Source organism: Ranitomeya variabilis, chromosome 3 (assembly GCF_051348905.1).
Source record: "Ranitomeya variabilis isolate aRanVar5 chromosome 3, aRanVar5.hap1, whole genome shotgun sequence".
NCBI classification, from domain to species: Eukaryota; Metazoa; Chordata; class Amphibia; order Anura; family Dendrobatidae; genus Ranitomeya; species Ranitomeya variabilis.
In genome coordinates, this window is record NC_135234.1 from 164,174,965 (window position 1) to 164,188,019 (window position 13,055).

General features: G+C 43.1%; 1 protein-coding gene across 2 annotated transcripts in view; it reads left to right on the forward strand.

The window, feature by feature from the left end:
- The window catches only part of LOC143815530 (amine oxidase [flavin-containing] A-like), a 167,247-nt gene that overhangs the window by 74,321 nt on the left and 79,871 nt on the right, over positions 1-13,055 (forward strand). For both annotated transcript variants that reach the window (XM_077294819.1, XM_077294820.1), the window contains exons 7-8: positions 4,189-4,338; positions 8,502-8,661. In XM_077294819.1, the coding sequence (XP_077150934.1) occupies positions 4,189-4,338; positions 8,502-8,661 (310 nt within the window). The remainder of the gene's footprint in view (positions 1-4,188; positions 4,339-8,501; positions 8,662-13,055) is intronic.

The following is a 13,055-nucleotide window of genomic DNA, read 5'->3' on the forward strand; positions in this document are numbered from 1 at the left end:
ATGTTATAAAAAATGCAGGGAGATTATATGAATAGCATAATGGTTTACTGTTAACTGGGGAGATAGGGTAAGATATGTGCTCCCAGAAGTAAGGGTACTGTCACACAGTGGCACTTTGATCGCTACGACGGTACGATCCGTGACGTTCCAGCGATATCCATACGATATCGCAGTGTCTGACACGCAGCAGCGATCATGGACCCCGCTGAGAATCGTACGTCGTAGCAGATCGTTTGAAACTTTATTTCGTCGCTGGATCTCCCGCTGTCATCGCTGGATCGTTGTGTGTGATAGCGATCCAGCGATGCGTTCGCTTGTAACCAGGGTAAACATCGGGTTACTAAGCGCAGGGCCGCGCTTAGTAACCTGATGTTTACCATGGTTACCAGCGTAAAAGTAAAAAAAAAAAAACCGTACATACTCACATTCCGGTGTCCTTCAGGTCCCTAGCCGTCTGCTTCCCGCTCTGACTGACTGCCGGCCGGAAAGTAAGAGCAGATCATAGCGGTGACGTCACCGCTGTGATCTGCTTTCACTTGACGGCGGCACTCAGTCAGAGTGGGAAGCAGACGGCAAGGGACCTGAAGGACACCGGAATGTGAGTATGTACAGTTTTTTTTTTTTTACTTTTACGCTGGTAAACAGGGTAAACATCGGGTTACTAAGCGCGGCCCTGCACTTAGTAACCCGATGTTTACCCTGGTTACCCGGGACCTCGGCATCGTTGGTCGCTGGAGAGCTGTCTGTGTGACAGCTCTCCAGCGACCACACAACGACTTTCCAACGATCACGGCCAGGTCGTATCGCTGGTCGTGATCATTGGAAAGTTGCAGAGTGTGACAGTACCCTAAGAGGGTGCTAACAAACCACTCTTTAAGGGTATTTAGATAGGGTAGGATATCTCAATTGAAAAAAAATATTCTATTAGTTACACAACAGCCAGTTTCCAAAGATTCACAAGTTTTCTCTGACTAGACATTCTTTAAGTTTAATGGAAAAGACAATTAATTTAAAAGCCTCATTGTGGCAACATGATATCGCGTTTCTACTCATGCAAAGATAGGCGGAAACAAAAGGTTGTTAAGAATTCAAGGTGACCTTAGAAGACTCATTTGGCTGACAGCAATCCCCCATACTCATGGAAATGCATATTGGACTCACTACCGAGCTTCGTGTGTCTATAATATAAAGAAGGAATAGAGTCAGTCAAGCATCGATCATCCTTCACTTCATACCCATTAGATAGATGGCTAACCCAAGCTGACATATATCTGATATGTAATGCCACCTTAATAAATGTTTTGCACAGATTATAGTCCCACTTAGTAAAAATCATGCACTAAAGCTCATTTTAATTCAATACTTTAAAGACCTACCAGCCACTTAATTGCAATGAATAAACGTTACTAGAGATTAAAAGTTTTAAAGAAAAACCCATGAGATATACTGTTTTAAATCAGACAGCAGTGGAATCAATGATGTTGGCAGCAAATGCTAATGATGTGTTCTGTCAAGTACCTGCACACATCGTCTGTCTGCCAGCAAATTATTAATGCTCATTGGATCATGGCAATAATGATAACTTGTAATAGCGTTAGCATTGATTTTCTGGTGCTCAATAAAGCTATGCTTCAATAAAGTTTAATGTGTAAATGTGGCTGTATCTTTAAATTACATCTAAAAGCTATTTCATTGTTAACCTTTGTGCTGAAATCAATGTTTTTTATACTCTCATAACAGTGGAAAATAAAGTATCCCTTCTGATATGTTTCATATCACAACAGACGAAAATATGTGGCCTTTAGTGATGAGCGAATATACTCGTTACTCGAGATTTCCTGAGCACGCTCGGGTGTCCTCCGAGTATTTTTTATTGCTCGGAGATTTAGTTTTCTTCGTCTCAGCTGAATGATTTACATCTCTTAGCCAGCCTGATTACATGTGGGGATTCCCTAGCTACCAGGCAACCCCCACATGTACTTATGCTGGCTAACAGATGTAAATCATTCAGCTGAGGTGATGAAAACCAAATCTCCGAGCATTGAAAAATACTCGGAGGTCACCCGAGCGTGCTCGGGAAATCTCGCGTAAAGAGTATATTCGCTCATCACTAGTGGCCTTTGATTAGATCTTTTTTTTGTGCCAAAAGGCCAACAAATTATGTGCCTTATGTGCTTGAAGGGAGACAAATCCAGAGATGTTGCAGATCATGATAGCATGTCTAGGCCACCTAGGTTGATCACTGTAACAGGAAGATGTGGCTTGTTATTATTGTTCCCGGGGCACTTTAGAGAAATGGGCGTATCACTGGTTTCATAACCAAATCACTTTAATGCAGAGCTTTAGTGTTCCTGAATCCTGAAGTGAAGATTAACGAGGTCCAGTTACCATACACTATGCCATACCGCACTATTATCCCAGAAGTAGATGTGGTGCGACATTCCCTCATGGAGGACTGTTCATGGTGTTTCCCACTTTTCTTCCACTTGTCCGTATATCATTGCATCCAAGACAAAAGCGGGACTCATCGCTGAAAAAGGTAAGACTTTCATTCTAGCCTGCTTTGCCATCTTGCTCAGCATAATTATAGCCTTTGAGAGCACTGGAGTGAAATGAACGAAGAGGCCTTCAAGAGGGAACATCACATCACTCCAATTCCCAGGATTATGGTGTGGGGTAATATAATGTACAGTACTTGGACCTCTCCGATCTTCATTACAGGTATTCCAACAGCATATTTTTACATTGATTTCTGGTGAAGTCACTGTTTTTCAAGATAAAATTGCCAGGCCACATGTTCCTCATGCTACTATGAGCAGTCTGCATGTCCTAAATCTGCTGTCATGGCCTGCAGTGTCTCTGGATTTGTTTCACATCGAGCATATATGGGACATTATTGGTTGACAATTGCAAAGAGAGCTGCCAGCAGTAGATTTTGATGGTTTGCTAGCCCAAGTGCATTTGGCGTGGCAGAGCGTTCCTCAGACAACCATTAATAATCTCACTAATGACATGCAAAGACGTGTATTTCTGCGTGTAGCGCTCATACTAGACACTGAAAATATGATGTTTTGACTTGATTATTTTCTCTTGATTTTTTCATCATTTACATATCATTTACTTATCTATTAATCCTGTGATTCTCATAATTTCACGACTTGGTGTTGGAATTTCATTGCTGAGCAGTAGAGTATATACTGTAGAATATTTATTGAATGCAAAATGTACCGTATTTTTCGCTTGTAAGACGCTCCGGATTATAAGACGCACCCCAAATTTTGAGGAGAAAAATAGGAAAAAAATTTTTAATAAATTGGGGGGCTTATAATCCATGCGTCTTATTGCTTACCAGGGGTTGTGGCTGCAGTGGATGAGGGTCCCAGGGTCGTTGCTGGAGGCAGGAGTGGAGCATTGCTGCAGGCTGGGATGAGGGGGTCTGCAGGGGGGCTCATGTGCTGCAGGGGGGCTCCTGTGCTGCAGGGGGGCTCCTGTGCTGCAGGGGGGCTCCTGTGCTGCAGGCTGGGATGAGGGGGTCTGCAGGGGGGCTCCGGTGCTGCAGGCTGGGATGAGGGGGTCTGCAGGGGGGCTCTGGTGCTGCAGGGGGGCTCCGGTGCTACAGGGCTGTCTCCGGTGCTGCAGGGCTGTCTCCGGTGCTGCAGGGGGGCTCTGCCGACATTTTGTGAAAGGCCAGAGCCCCCGGCAGTTCGTTCGTGCTTTCCTGTGCGGTGGACTTCGGGAAAATGGCCGCCGGGAGGCGGCGCATGCGCAGATGGAGATCTTGGGACCAAGATCTCGAGAGATGATATCTCAGCCCTGAAATCTCATCTCCCGAGATTCCAGCGGCCATTTTCCCGGAGTCAGTCATACAGGAAAGCGTGGACGAACTGCCGGGGGGCTCTGGTCTTTCACAAAATGTCGCCAGAGCCCCCCCCCCGCAGCACTGGAGCCTCCAGCATCACCCGGGGCAGCAGCGGACAACCGCAGCAGCGGTGGCGGGTGGCAGCGGACAACCACAGCAGCGTTGGCGGACGGCGGCGGACACCCCCTCATCCCAGCCTGTAACGGTAAGCGGTATATCCGCTTTGTAAGACGCACCCCCATTTCCCCCCCAAATTTGGGGGAAATAAAGTGCATCTTACAAAGCGGAAAATACGGTAACTATGTTTCTCAATTTGCCTTTGCTTTTAGGAAAGAAAGTTTGTTGGAGGATCTGGGCAGATAAGTGAAAAGATAATGGCACGTCTCCAGGATCGAGTGAAGTTAGAGAGACCCGTGATCAGGCTGGATCAGTCTGGCGAAGTTGTCATTGTAGAGACATTAAATCATGAAGTCTATCAGGTAAATGCAATAAACTATGTATTAAAATATTTTCACTTTTGGACATGTTATCTATGTTTTCAATATATTCCATTCTATTCTAAACAGAAATTTACATTGCATCATATGTTTTATAAAAAAAATTTGAAACATGAAAAACTGTGTACAGGATTAATAGCTTTGCATTAAGCCCGTGCACCGCACTGTGCCCATGCTCAGACCAATTATTTGAATTTACTGGGACTTATGAATTTTATAAAATATTACATAAATTCAAATGGCATTAAATCAATTTGATAATATCTAGCACTGACCTGACGAATCATGTTGTCATGTCAGTTTTATGTCGCAATGAATATCAAAAAGCAGCACTCAAAAAACAATAGCAGAGTTTGTAAATATTTTTGTCATTTCACAACACTTAAAATGTTTCTCCATTTTCTAGTACATTACTGTGTATGGTAAAATGAATGGTATGAAAAAAGCACAACTTGTCCGCCAGAAAACAAGCCCTAATATATAGTGGGGGAAATAATTATTTGATCCTTTGCTGATTTTGTAAGTTTGCCCACTGACAAAGACATGAACAGTCTATAATTTTAAGGCCGGCCTCACACTCAGTGTATATAAATACGGTCCGTTTATTACGGCCGTAATACGCAGAAAAGTCCCCAAAATAGTGGTCCGTATGTCATCCGTAGGCAGGGTGTGTCAGCGTATTTTGCGCATGGCATCCTCCATATGTAATCCGTATGGCATCCGTACTGCGAGATTTTCTCGCAGGCTTGCAAAACCGACATCTAATGGATTTATGTGCTTAAATGTTCGCAAAAACATATATACAGTATATATATATATATATATATATATATATATATATATATATATATATATATATATATATATATATATATATATATATATATGTCATTGAGACACATATATATATTCTGTATTTATATTTAATTCAGCGCGATATATGTGAACAGCCGGTAATTCAATTGCCGGCTTCTCATTTCTCCTTCCCAAACCTGACAGGATATGAGACATGGTTTACATACAGTAAACCATCTCATATCCCCTTTTTTTTTGTATATTCCACACTACTAATGTTAGTAGTGTGTATGTGCAAAATTTGGGTGCTGTAGCTGCTAAAATAAAGGGTTAAATGGCGGAAAAAATTGGCGTGGGCTCCCGCGCAATTTTCTCCGCCAGAGTGGTAAAGCCAGTGACTGAGGGCAGATATTAATAGCCTGGAGAGGGTCCACGGTTATTGCCCCCCTGGCTACAAACATCTGCCCCCAGCCACCCCAGAAAAGGCACATCTGGAAGATGTGCCTATTCTGGCACTTGGCCACTCTCTTCCCACTCCTGTGTAGCAGTGGGATATGGGGTAATGAAGGGTTAATGCCACCTTGCTATTGTAAGGTGGCATTAAGCCAGATTAATAATGGAGAGGCGTCAATTATGTCACCTATCCATTATTAATCCAATTGCATGAAAGGGTTAAAAAAACACACACACACACAATATTAAAAAGTATTTTAATGAAATAAACACACAGGTTTATACAGGTAATATTTTATTGCTCTCTCAATCCACCTGAAGACCCTCGCTCGGCAAAATAATAAACCAACAATATACATACCTTCAGACGAGCTGTCACGTCCCACGAAGTAAATCCATCTGAAGGGGTTAAATCAATTTACAGGCAGGAGCTCTGCTAAAGCACTCGCTCGTGCCTGTAAACCCCGGGTGCTGAAAGGAAAGCTGGGTGATCTGTACTTACATTGAGTCGCGGTGAGGCCCCCTCTGCAGGATGAACTCATATGAACTCGAGCGTGGGAACTTTTCCAAGGCTGCAGTTCATGAGAACATCAGAAGGTACGTATATTGTTGGTTTATTATTTTGCCGAGCGAGGGTCTTCAGGTGGATTGAGAGAGCAATAAAATATTACAACAACCTGTGTGTTTATTTCATTAAAATACTTTTTAATATTGTCTGTGTTTTTTAACCCTTTCATACAATTGGATTAATAATGGATAGGTGACATAATTGACGCCTCTCCATTATTAATCTGGCTTAATGTCACCTTACAATAGCAAGGTGGCATTAACCCTTCATTACCCCATATCCCACCGCTACACGGGAGTGGGAAGAGAGTGGCCAAGTGCCAGAATAGGCGCATCTCCCCGAGGCCAATCATCTGTGCCTTTACAGCCTTAGGCTACTTTCACACTAGCGTTAACTGCATTCCGTCACAATGCGTCGTTTTGCCGAAAAAACGCATCCTGCAAAAGTGTTTGCAGGATGCGTTTTTTCACCATTGATTAACATGAAGCGACGCATTTGTGACGGATTGCCACACGTCGCACCCGTCGTGCGACGGATGCGTCGTGCAGTGGCGGACCGTCGGGAGCAAAAAACGCTACATGTAACGTTTTTTGCTCACGACGGTCCGCTTTTTCCGACCGCGCATGCGCGGCCGGAACTCCGCCCCCACCTCCCCGCACCTCACAATGGGGCAGCGGATGCGCTGGAAAAATGCATCCGCTGCCCCCGTTGTGCGGCCGAGCCTGACGCTAGTGTGAAAGAAGCCTTACTAGGCACTGCTCCTAATAGCCAGATTCCTACTCCACACTGATGAGGGGCAAACACCCCGAAACAGCTGTCTGTGGATGGATACCATGCTTGGCATAGGTGGTTTTCCTGTATTGGATGTTTTCCTTTATTGGATGCTGCCCTTCCCGTGGTTGTTCCTTCCCAGGGAAAGGCCTGGCTATTCACTGCTTGCGTTGAGAAACACGTGATGGTGTCTCCGCAGATATTCTACATGCATGCGCAATACGGTGACAAACGCAGCATGCTGCGATTTTCTACGGCCGTACAAGACCGTATAATACGGATCAGTAAAATACGGCTGATAGGAGCTGGGACATAGGGAATCATTGGGCTGTGTGTAATGCGTATTTTACGGACGTAGATTATGCGCTCATACGTCCGTAAAACTCGCTAGTGTGAGGCCGGCCTAAGGGTAGGTCAATTTTAACATTGAGAGATATAATATCAAAAATAAAATCCAGAAAATCACATTGTATAAATTATATAAATAAATTTGCATTTTGCATTAATAAATAAGTATTTGATCCCCTGCCAACCATTAAGGGTATGTGCACACGTTGCAGATTTGCCTCTGGAATTTTCTGTGCGGATTCTGCTTCTCTTGGCAGAAAACGCAGGTGCAGATTTGATGCGCTTTTCTTGCGGATTTTGTGCGGTTTTCCTGCGGATTTTGTGCTGATTTCATGCATTTTTACCCCTGCGGCTTTCTATAATGGAATGGGTGCAGAAAAGCTGCAGATCCGTACAAAAGAAGTGACATGGTCCTTTTTTGAATCTGCTGTGTTTTCCCTGCAGATTTTTCCGCACCATTAGCACAGCATTTTTTTGGGCATTGATTTACATTGTACTGTAAATCACTTGCAGATCTACAGCAGATCTTCAGGAGTTCTGGCTCCTACAGACCAGTTAGATGCTCCTAATCAACTCGTTACCTGCATTAAAGACAGCTGTCTTACATAGTCACCTTTATAAAAGACTCCTGTCCACAGACTCAATTAATCAGTCAGGATCTAACCTCTACAACATGGGCAAGACCAAAGAGCTTTCTAAGGATGACAGGGACAAGATCATAGACCTACACAAAGCTGGAATGGGCTACAAAACCATAAGTAAGATGCTGACTGAGAAGGTGGCAACCTACCCTTAAAACTAAAGACTGTACATGTCTTTGTCAGTGGGCAAACTTACAAAATCAGCAAGGGATCAAATACTTATTTCCCCCAATGTAGCTTGGATGAAGAGGAGGAAAAAACAATTGCACAGAAGCAAAAATTGGCCACAGCGGGAAGGGGTTAATATACCCTGCTTGAAAACTTATTGCCAGATTTCCCCACAGATTATTGATGATTGCTGAGTTTGAGTCCTATGAATGTGACATTACATAACTTGCTTTTGGTTAAAGGTTCTTTATATGTACAGTTTATCCAGAGCAGACAATGTCATTAAAAGTTCACAGTCAAGACATCAGTAAAGTCAGGACCAGTTCCCTCTAATTGTTAAAATCCGATCCTGTAAATAATATAATCGGTGAAAGTGCAAATTTGTTTTTTTTCTCTTTCAGAGCAAATTTGTCATCAGTGCTATACCACCAGTACTGACCACAAAGATTCATTTTAATCCTGAGCTACCATCAGTAAGAAACCAGCTAATACATCGTCTTCCAATGGGATCTGTGATCAAGTGCATGGTCTATTATAAGGAAGCCTTTTGGAGGAAAATGGGTAAGCATTCAATTCATTTTGCCTGTATGGACTCAACATATTCTTCAGCACTGCACACAGTTTGTGATGACTCATTAGTTCTTGCTCCAAAGTATAATAGAGCAAATTGTATAAGAAAGCAAATGACCTGCCAGTAAAGCTACAGAAAGTCTTCTAAGACCATACATCAATATTGAACAAACCATATACCGTAATCGTAGTTAACTGGAGAAAATTGATGCAACTAATTTCTTAATAAAACACAAATTGTCTTGATTTATTATTATCCAGGAAATAATAGATGATGTAAATCTTAAAATAAAATAATATTAAAACTAATCCTGCTTCACCATACCAGTTTCCAGCATCCCCATATGTTCTCTTGTTAATAGCATGATGTTATATAATATGTCACATAAAAGCTATGAGCATAAATATATAAAAGTAGAGAAAAAACTATAATAAAAATGTAATACTGTACATTCAAATCTAATTGTTCCTATATAAATCCATATGAGACTACATCTCAATATAAAAATAATAAAAACGATATTGTAGAGACAAAAAGTAAACTTCAATGGCTGCCACAAGCGTTACTAGGGCCATACAAGCATAGAGGCACAAGTCTCCCCATATTCGCCATTATGCCAAATAAAATAAAGCTTTAAAAACATACAATTATATTATATATACAGCTCTGGCAAAAATTAAGAGACCACTGCAAAATGTTCAGTTTGTCTGATTTTTCTCTTTATTGGTATATTTGAAGTAAAATATAAATTGGTCTTTTATTCTATAAACTTCTGACAACATGTCTCCGAATTTTCAAGCAACACATTTTGTATTTTTCTTCTGAAAAAGATAAATGGTCTAAATTAAAAAAAACAAACAAACAAACAGTGCTTTCAGACCTCAAATAATCCAAAGAAGACAAGTTAATAATCATTTAGGAACAACAATACTAATGTTTTAACTCAGGAAGAGTTCAGAAATCAATATTTTGTGGAATAACCATGATTTTTAATCACAGCTTTCATGCGTCTTGGCATGCTTTCCACCAGTCTTTCACACTGCTTTTGGTGCAAAAATTAAAGCAGTTCTTCTTTTGTTTGATGGCTTGTGACTATCCATCTTCCTCTTGATTACATTCCAGAGGTTTTCAATGGGGTTCAGGTCTGGAGATTGGGCTGCCCATGACAGGGTTTTGATGTGGTGGTGGTCTCTTAATTTTTGCCAGAGCTGTATATGTGTTAACAATTATACTTCTATACAAAGACTATATACGGTAATCCTTACATACCTGTTCCAAACAAATCCCACTTTACAAAGCCAATATTGCCAATAATACCACAGTACTAAGCTGAAAGAATACTGCCATACCATGATAACAACCACTATCATAACATAGTGAGTAAATATTGCTTCTACAGAACAAAACACACTGTACAAAAGCAATTTTACCAATAATATTACTATACACCGCTATATACTATATACCACTAGAGAGTCACTAAATTGCACTACCAAACTATTATGGAAAAAACTTACATTGACTATCCAGTGGTAAATACTACTTCTGCAGACTGTGTAAGTGAGTACAGTACAGTTATATAGTGACTTACAGCTGATGTTATTTCTTGTTGGAGTCATCCACTTTTCTTGATTTTTCCAACCCACCCACACTGCCATGATGACTTCACTGTCATGATCTCAATGGCAAGAGAACATAGCATAAGCATATATAGGAACTAGCTCTTGGAAGATGGGAACTGAGCTGACCATGAACTAAACCTAACGCACAACTAGCAGTGGCCGGGTAGCATGCCTACGTTGATTCTAGATGCCCAGCCCAGCCGGAGGACTAAATAAAGCTAGCAGAGGAAAATATTAGTCCTAGCTCACCTCTAGAGAAATACCCCGAAAGGAGACAGAGGCCCCCCACATGTATTGGCGGTGAGTTGAGATGAAATAACAAACGTAGTATGAAAATAGGTTTAGCAAATTTGAGGTCCACTTACTACATAGCAGAAGACAGAAAGGACACTTTCATGGTCAGCTGAAAACCCTATCAAAAACACCATCCAGAAATTACTTTAAAACTCTGGCATTAACTCATAACACCAGAGTGGCAATTCCCGTTCACAAGAGCTTTCCAGACACAGTAACGAAACTACAGCTGTGAACTGGAACAAAATGCAAAAACAAACATGGACAAGAGTCCAACTTATCTAGTAGTTGTCTAGGAGCAGGAACAAGCACAGAGAGGCTTCTGATAACATTGTTGACCGGCAAGCAACTAACAGAGCAGCAAGGTTATATAGCGACTCCCACATCTTGATGGGAACAGGTGAACAGAGAAGATGAAGACACCAGTTCAATTCCACCAGTAGCCACCGGGGGAGCCCAAAATCCAAATTCACAACAGTACCCCCCCCTCAAGGAGGGGGCACCGAACCCTCACCAGAACCACCAGGGCGATCAGGATGGGCCCTATGAAAGGCACGAACCAGATCGGAGGCATGAACATCAGATGCATTCACCCAAGAATTATCCTCCTGGCCGTATCCCTTCCACTTGACCAGATACTGGAGTCTCCGTCTGGAAACACGAGAGTCCAAGATTTTCTCCACAACGTACTCCAACTCACCCTCAACCAACACCGGAGCAGGAGGCTCAACGGAAGGCACAACCGGTACCTCATACCTGCGCAATAATGACCGATGAAAAACGTTATGAATAGAAAAGGATGCAGGGAGGTCCAAACGGAAGGAAACAGGGTTAAGAATCTCCAATATCTTATACGGGCCGATAAACCGAGGCTTAAACTTAGGAGAAGAGACCCTCATAGGGACAAAACGAGAAGACAACCACACCAAATCCCCAACAGAAAGCCGAGGACCAACACGACGGTGGCGGTTGGCAAAAAGCTGAGTCTTCTCCTGGGACAACCTCAAATTGTCCACCACCTGCCCCCAGATCTGATGCAATCTCTCCACCACAGCATCCACTCCAGGACAATCCGAAGATTCCACCTGACCAGAGGAAAATCGAGGATGAAACCCCGAATTACAGAAAAACGGGGACACCAAAGTGGCAGAGCTGGCCCGATTATTGAGAGCGAACTCCGCCAATGGCAAAAAAGCAACCCAATCATCCTGGTCAGCAGACACAAAACACCTCAGATATGTCTCCAGGGTCTGATTAATCCGCTCGGTCTGGCCATTCGTCTGAGGATGGAAAGCGGACGAAAAAGATAAATCTATGCCCATCCTAGCACAGAATGCCCGCCAAAATCTAGACACGAATTGGGTCCCTCTGTCAGAAACGATATTCTCAGGAATACCATGCAAACGAACAACATTTTGAAAAAACAGAGGAACCAACTCGGAAGAAGAAGGTAACTTGGGCAGAGGAACCAAATGGACCATCTTAGAAAAACGGTCACACACCACCCAGATGACAGACATCTTCTGAGAAACAGGCAGATCTGAAATAAAATCCATCGAGATGTGCGTCCAAGGCCTCTTAGGAATAGGCAAGGGCAACAATAATCCACTAGCCCGAGAACAACAAGGCTTGGCCCGAGCACAAACGTCACAAGACTGCACAAAGCCTCGCACATCTCGTGACAGGGAAGGCCACCAGAAGGACCTTGCCACCAAATCCCTGGTACCAAAAATGCCAGGATGACCTGCCAACGCAGAAGAATGAACCTCAGAGATGACTCTACTGGTCCAATCATCAGGAACAAACAGTTTATCAGGTGGGCAACGATCAGGTCTCTCCGCCTGAAACTCCTGCAAGGCCCGCCGCAGGTCTGGAGAAATGGCTGACAATACCACTCCATCCTTAAGGATACCTGTGGGCTCAGAGTTACCAGGCGAGTCAGGCTCAAAACTCCTAGAAAGGGCATCCGCCTTAACATTCTTAGAACCCGGTAGGTATGACACCACAAAATTAAACCGAGAGAAAAATAATGACCAGCGCGCCTGTCTAGGATTCAGGCGCCTGGCGGTCTCAAGATAAATCAAATTTTTGTGGTCAGTCAATACCACCACCTGATGTCTGGCCCCCTCAAGCCAATGGCGCCACTCCTCAAAAGCCCACTTCATGGCCAAAAGCTCCCGATTCCCAACATCATAATTCCGCTCAGCGGGCGAAAATTTACGGGAAAAGAAGGCACAAGGCCTCATCACGGAGCAGTCAGAACTTTTCTGCGACAACACTGCCCCAGCTCCGATCTCAGAAGCGTCGACCTCAACCTGAAAAGGTAGAGCAACATCAGGCTGACGCAACACAGGGGCAGAGGAAAAACGGCGCTTAAGCTCCCGAAAGGCCTCCACAGCATCAGGGGACCAATCAGCAACATCAGCACCCTTCTTAGTCAAATCGGTCAATGGCTTAGCAATATCCGA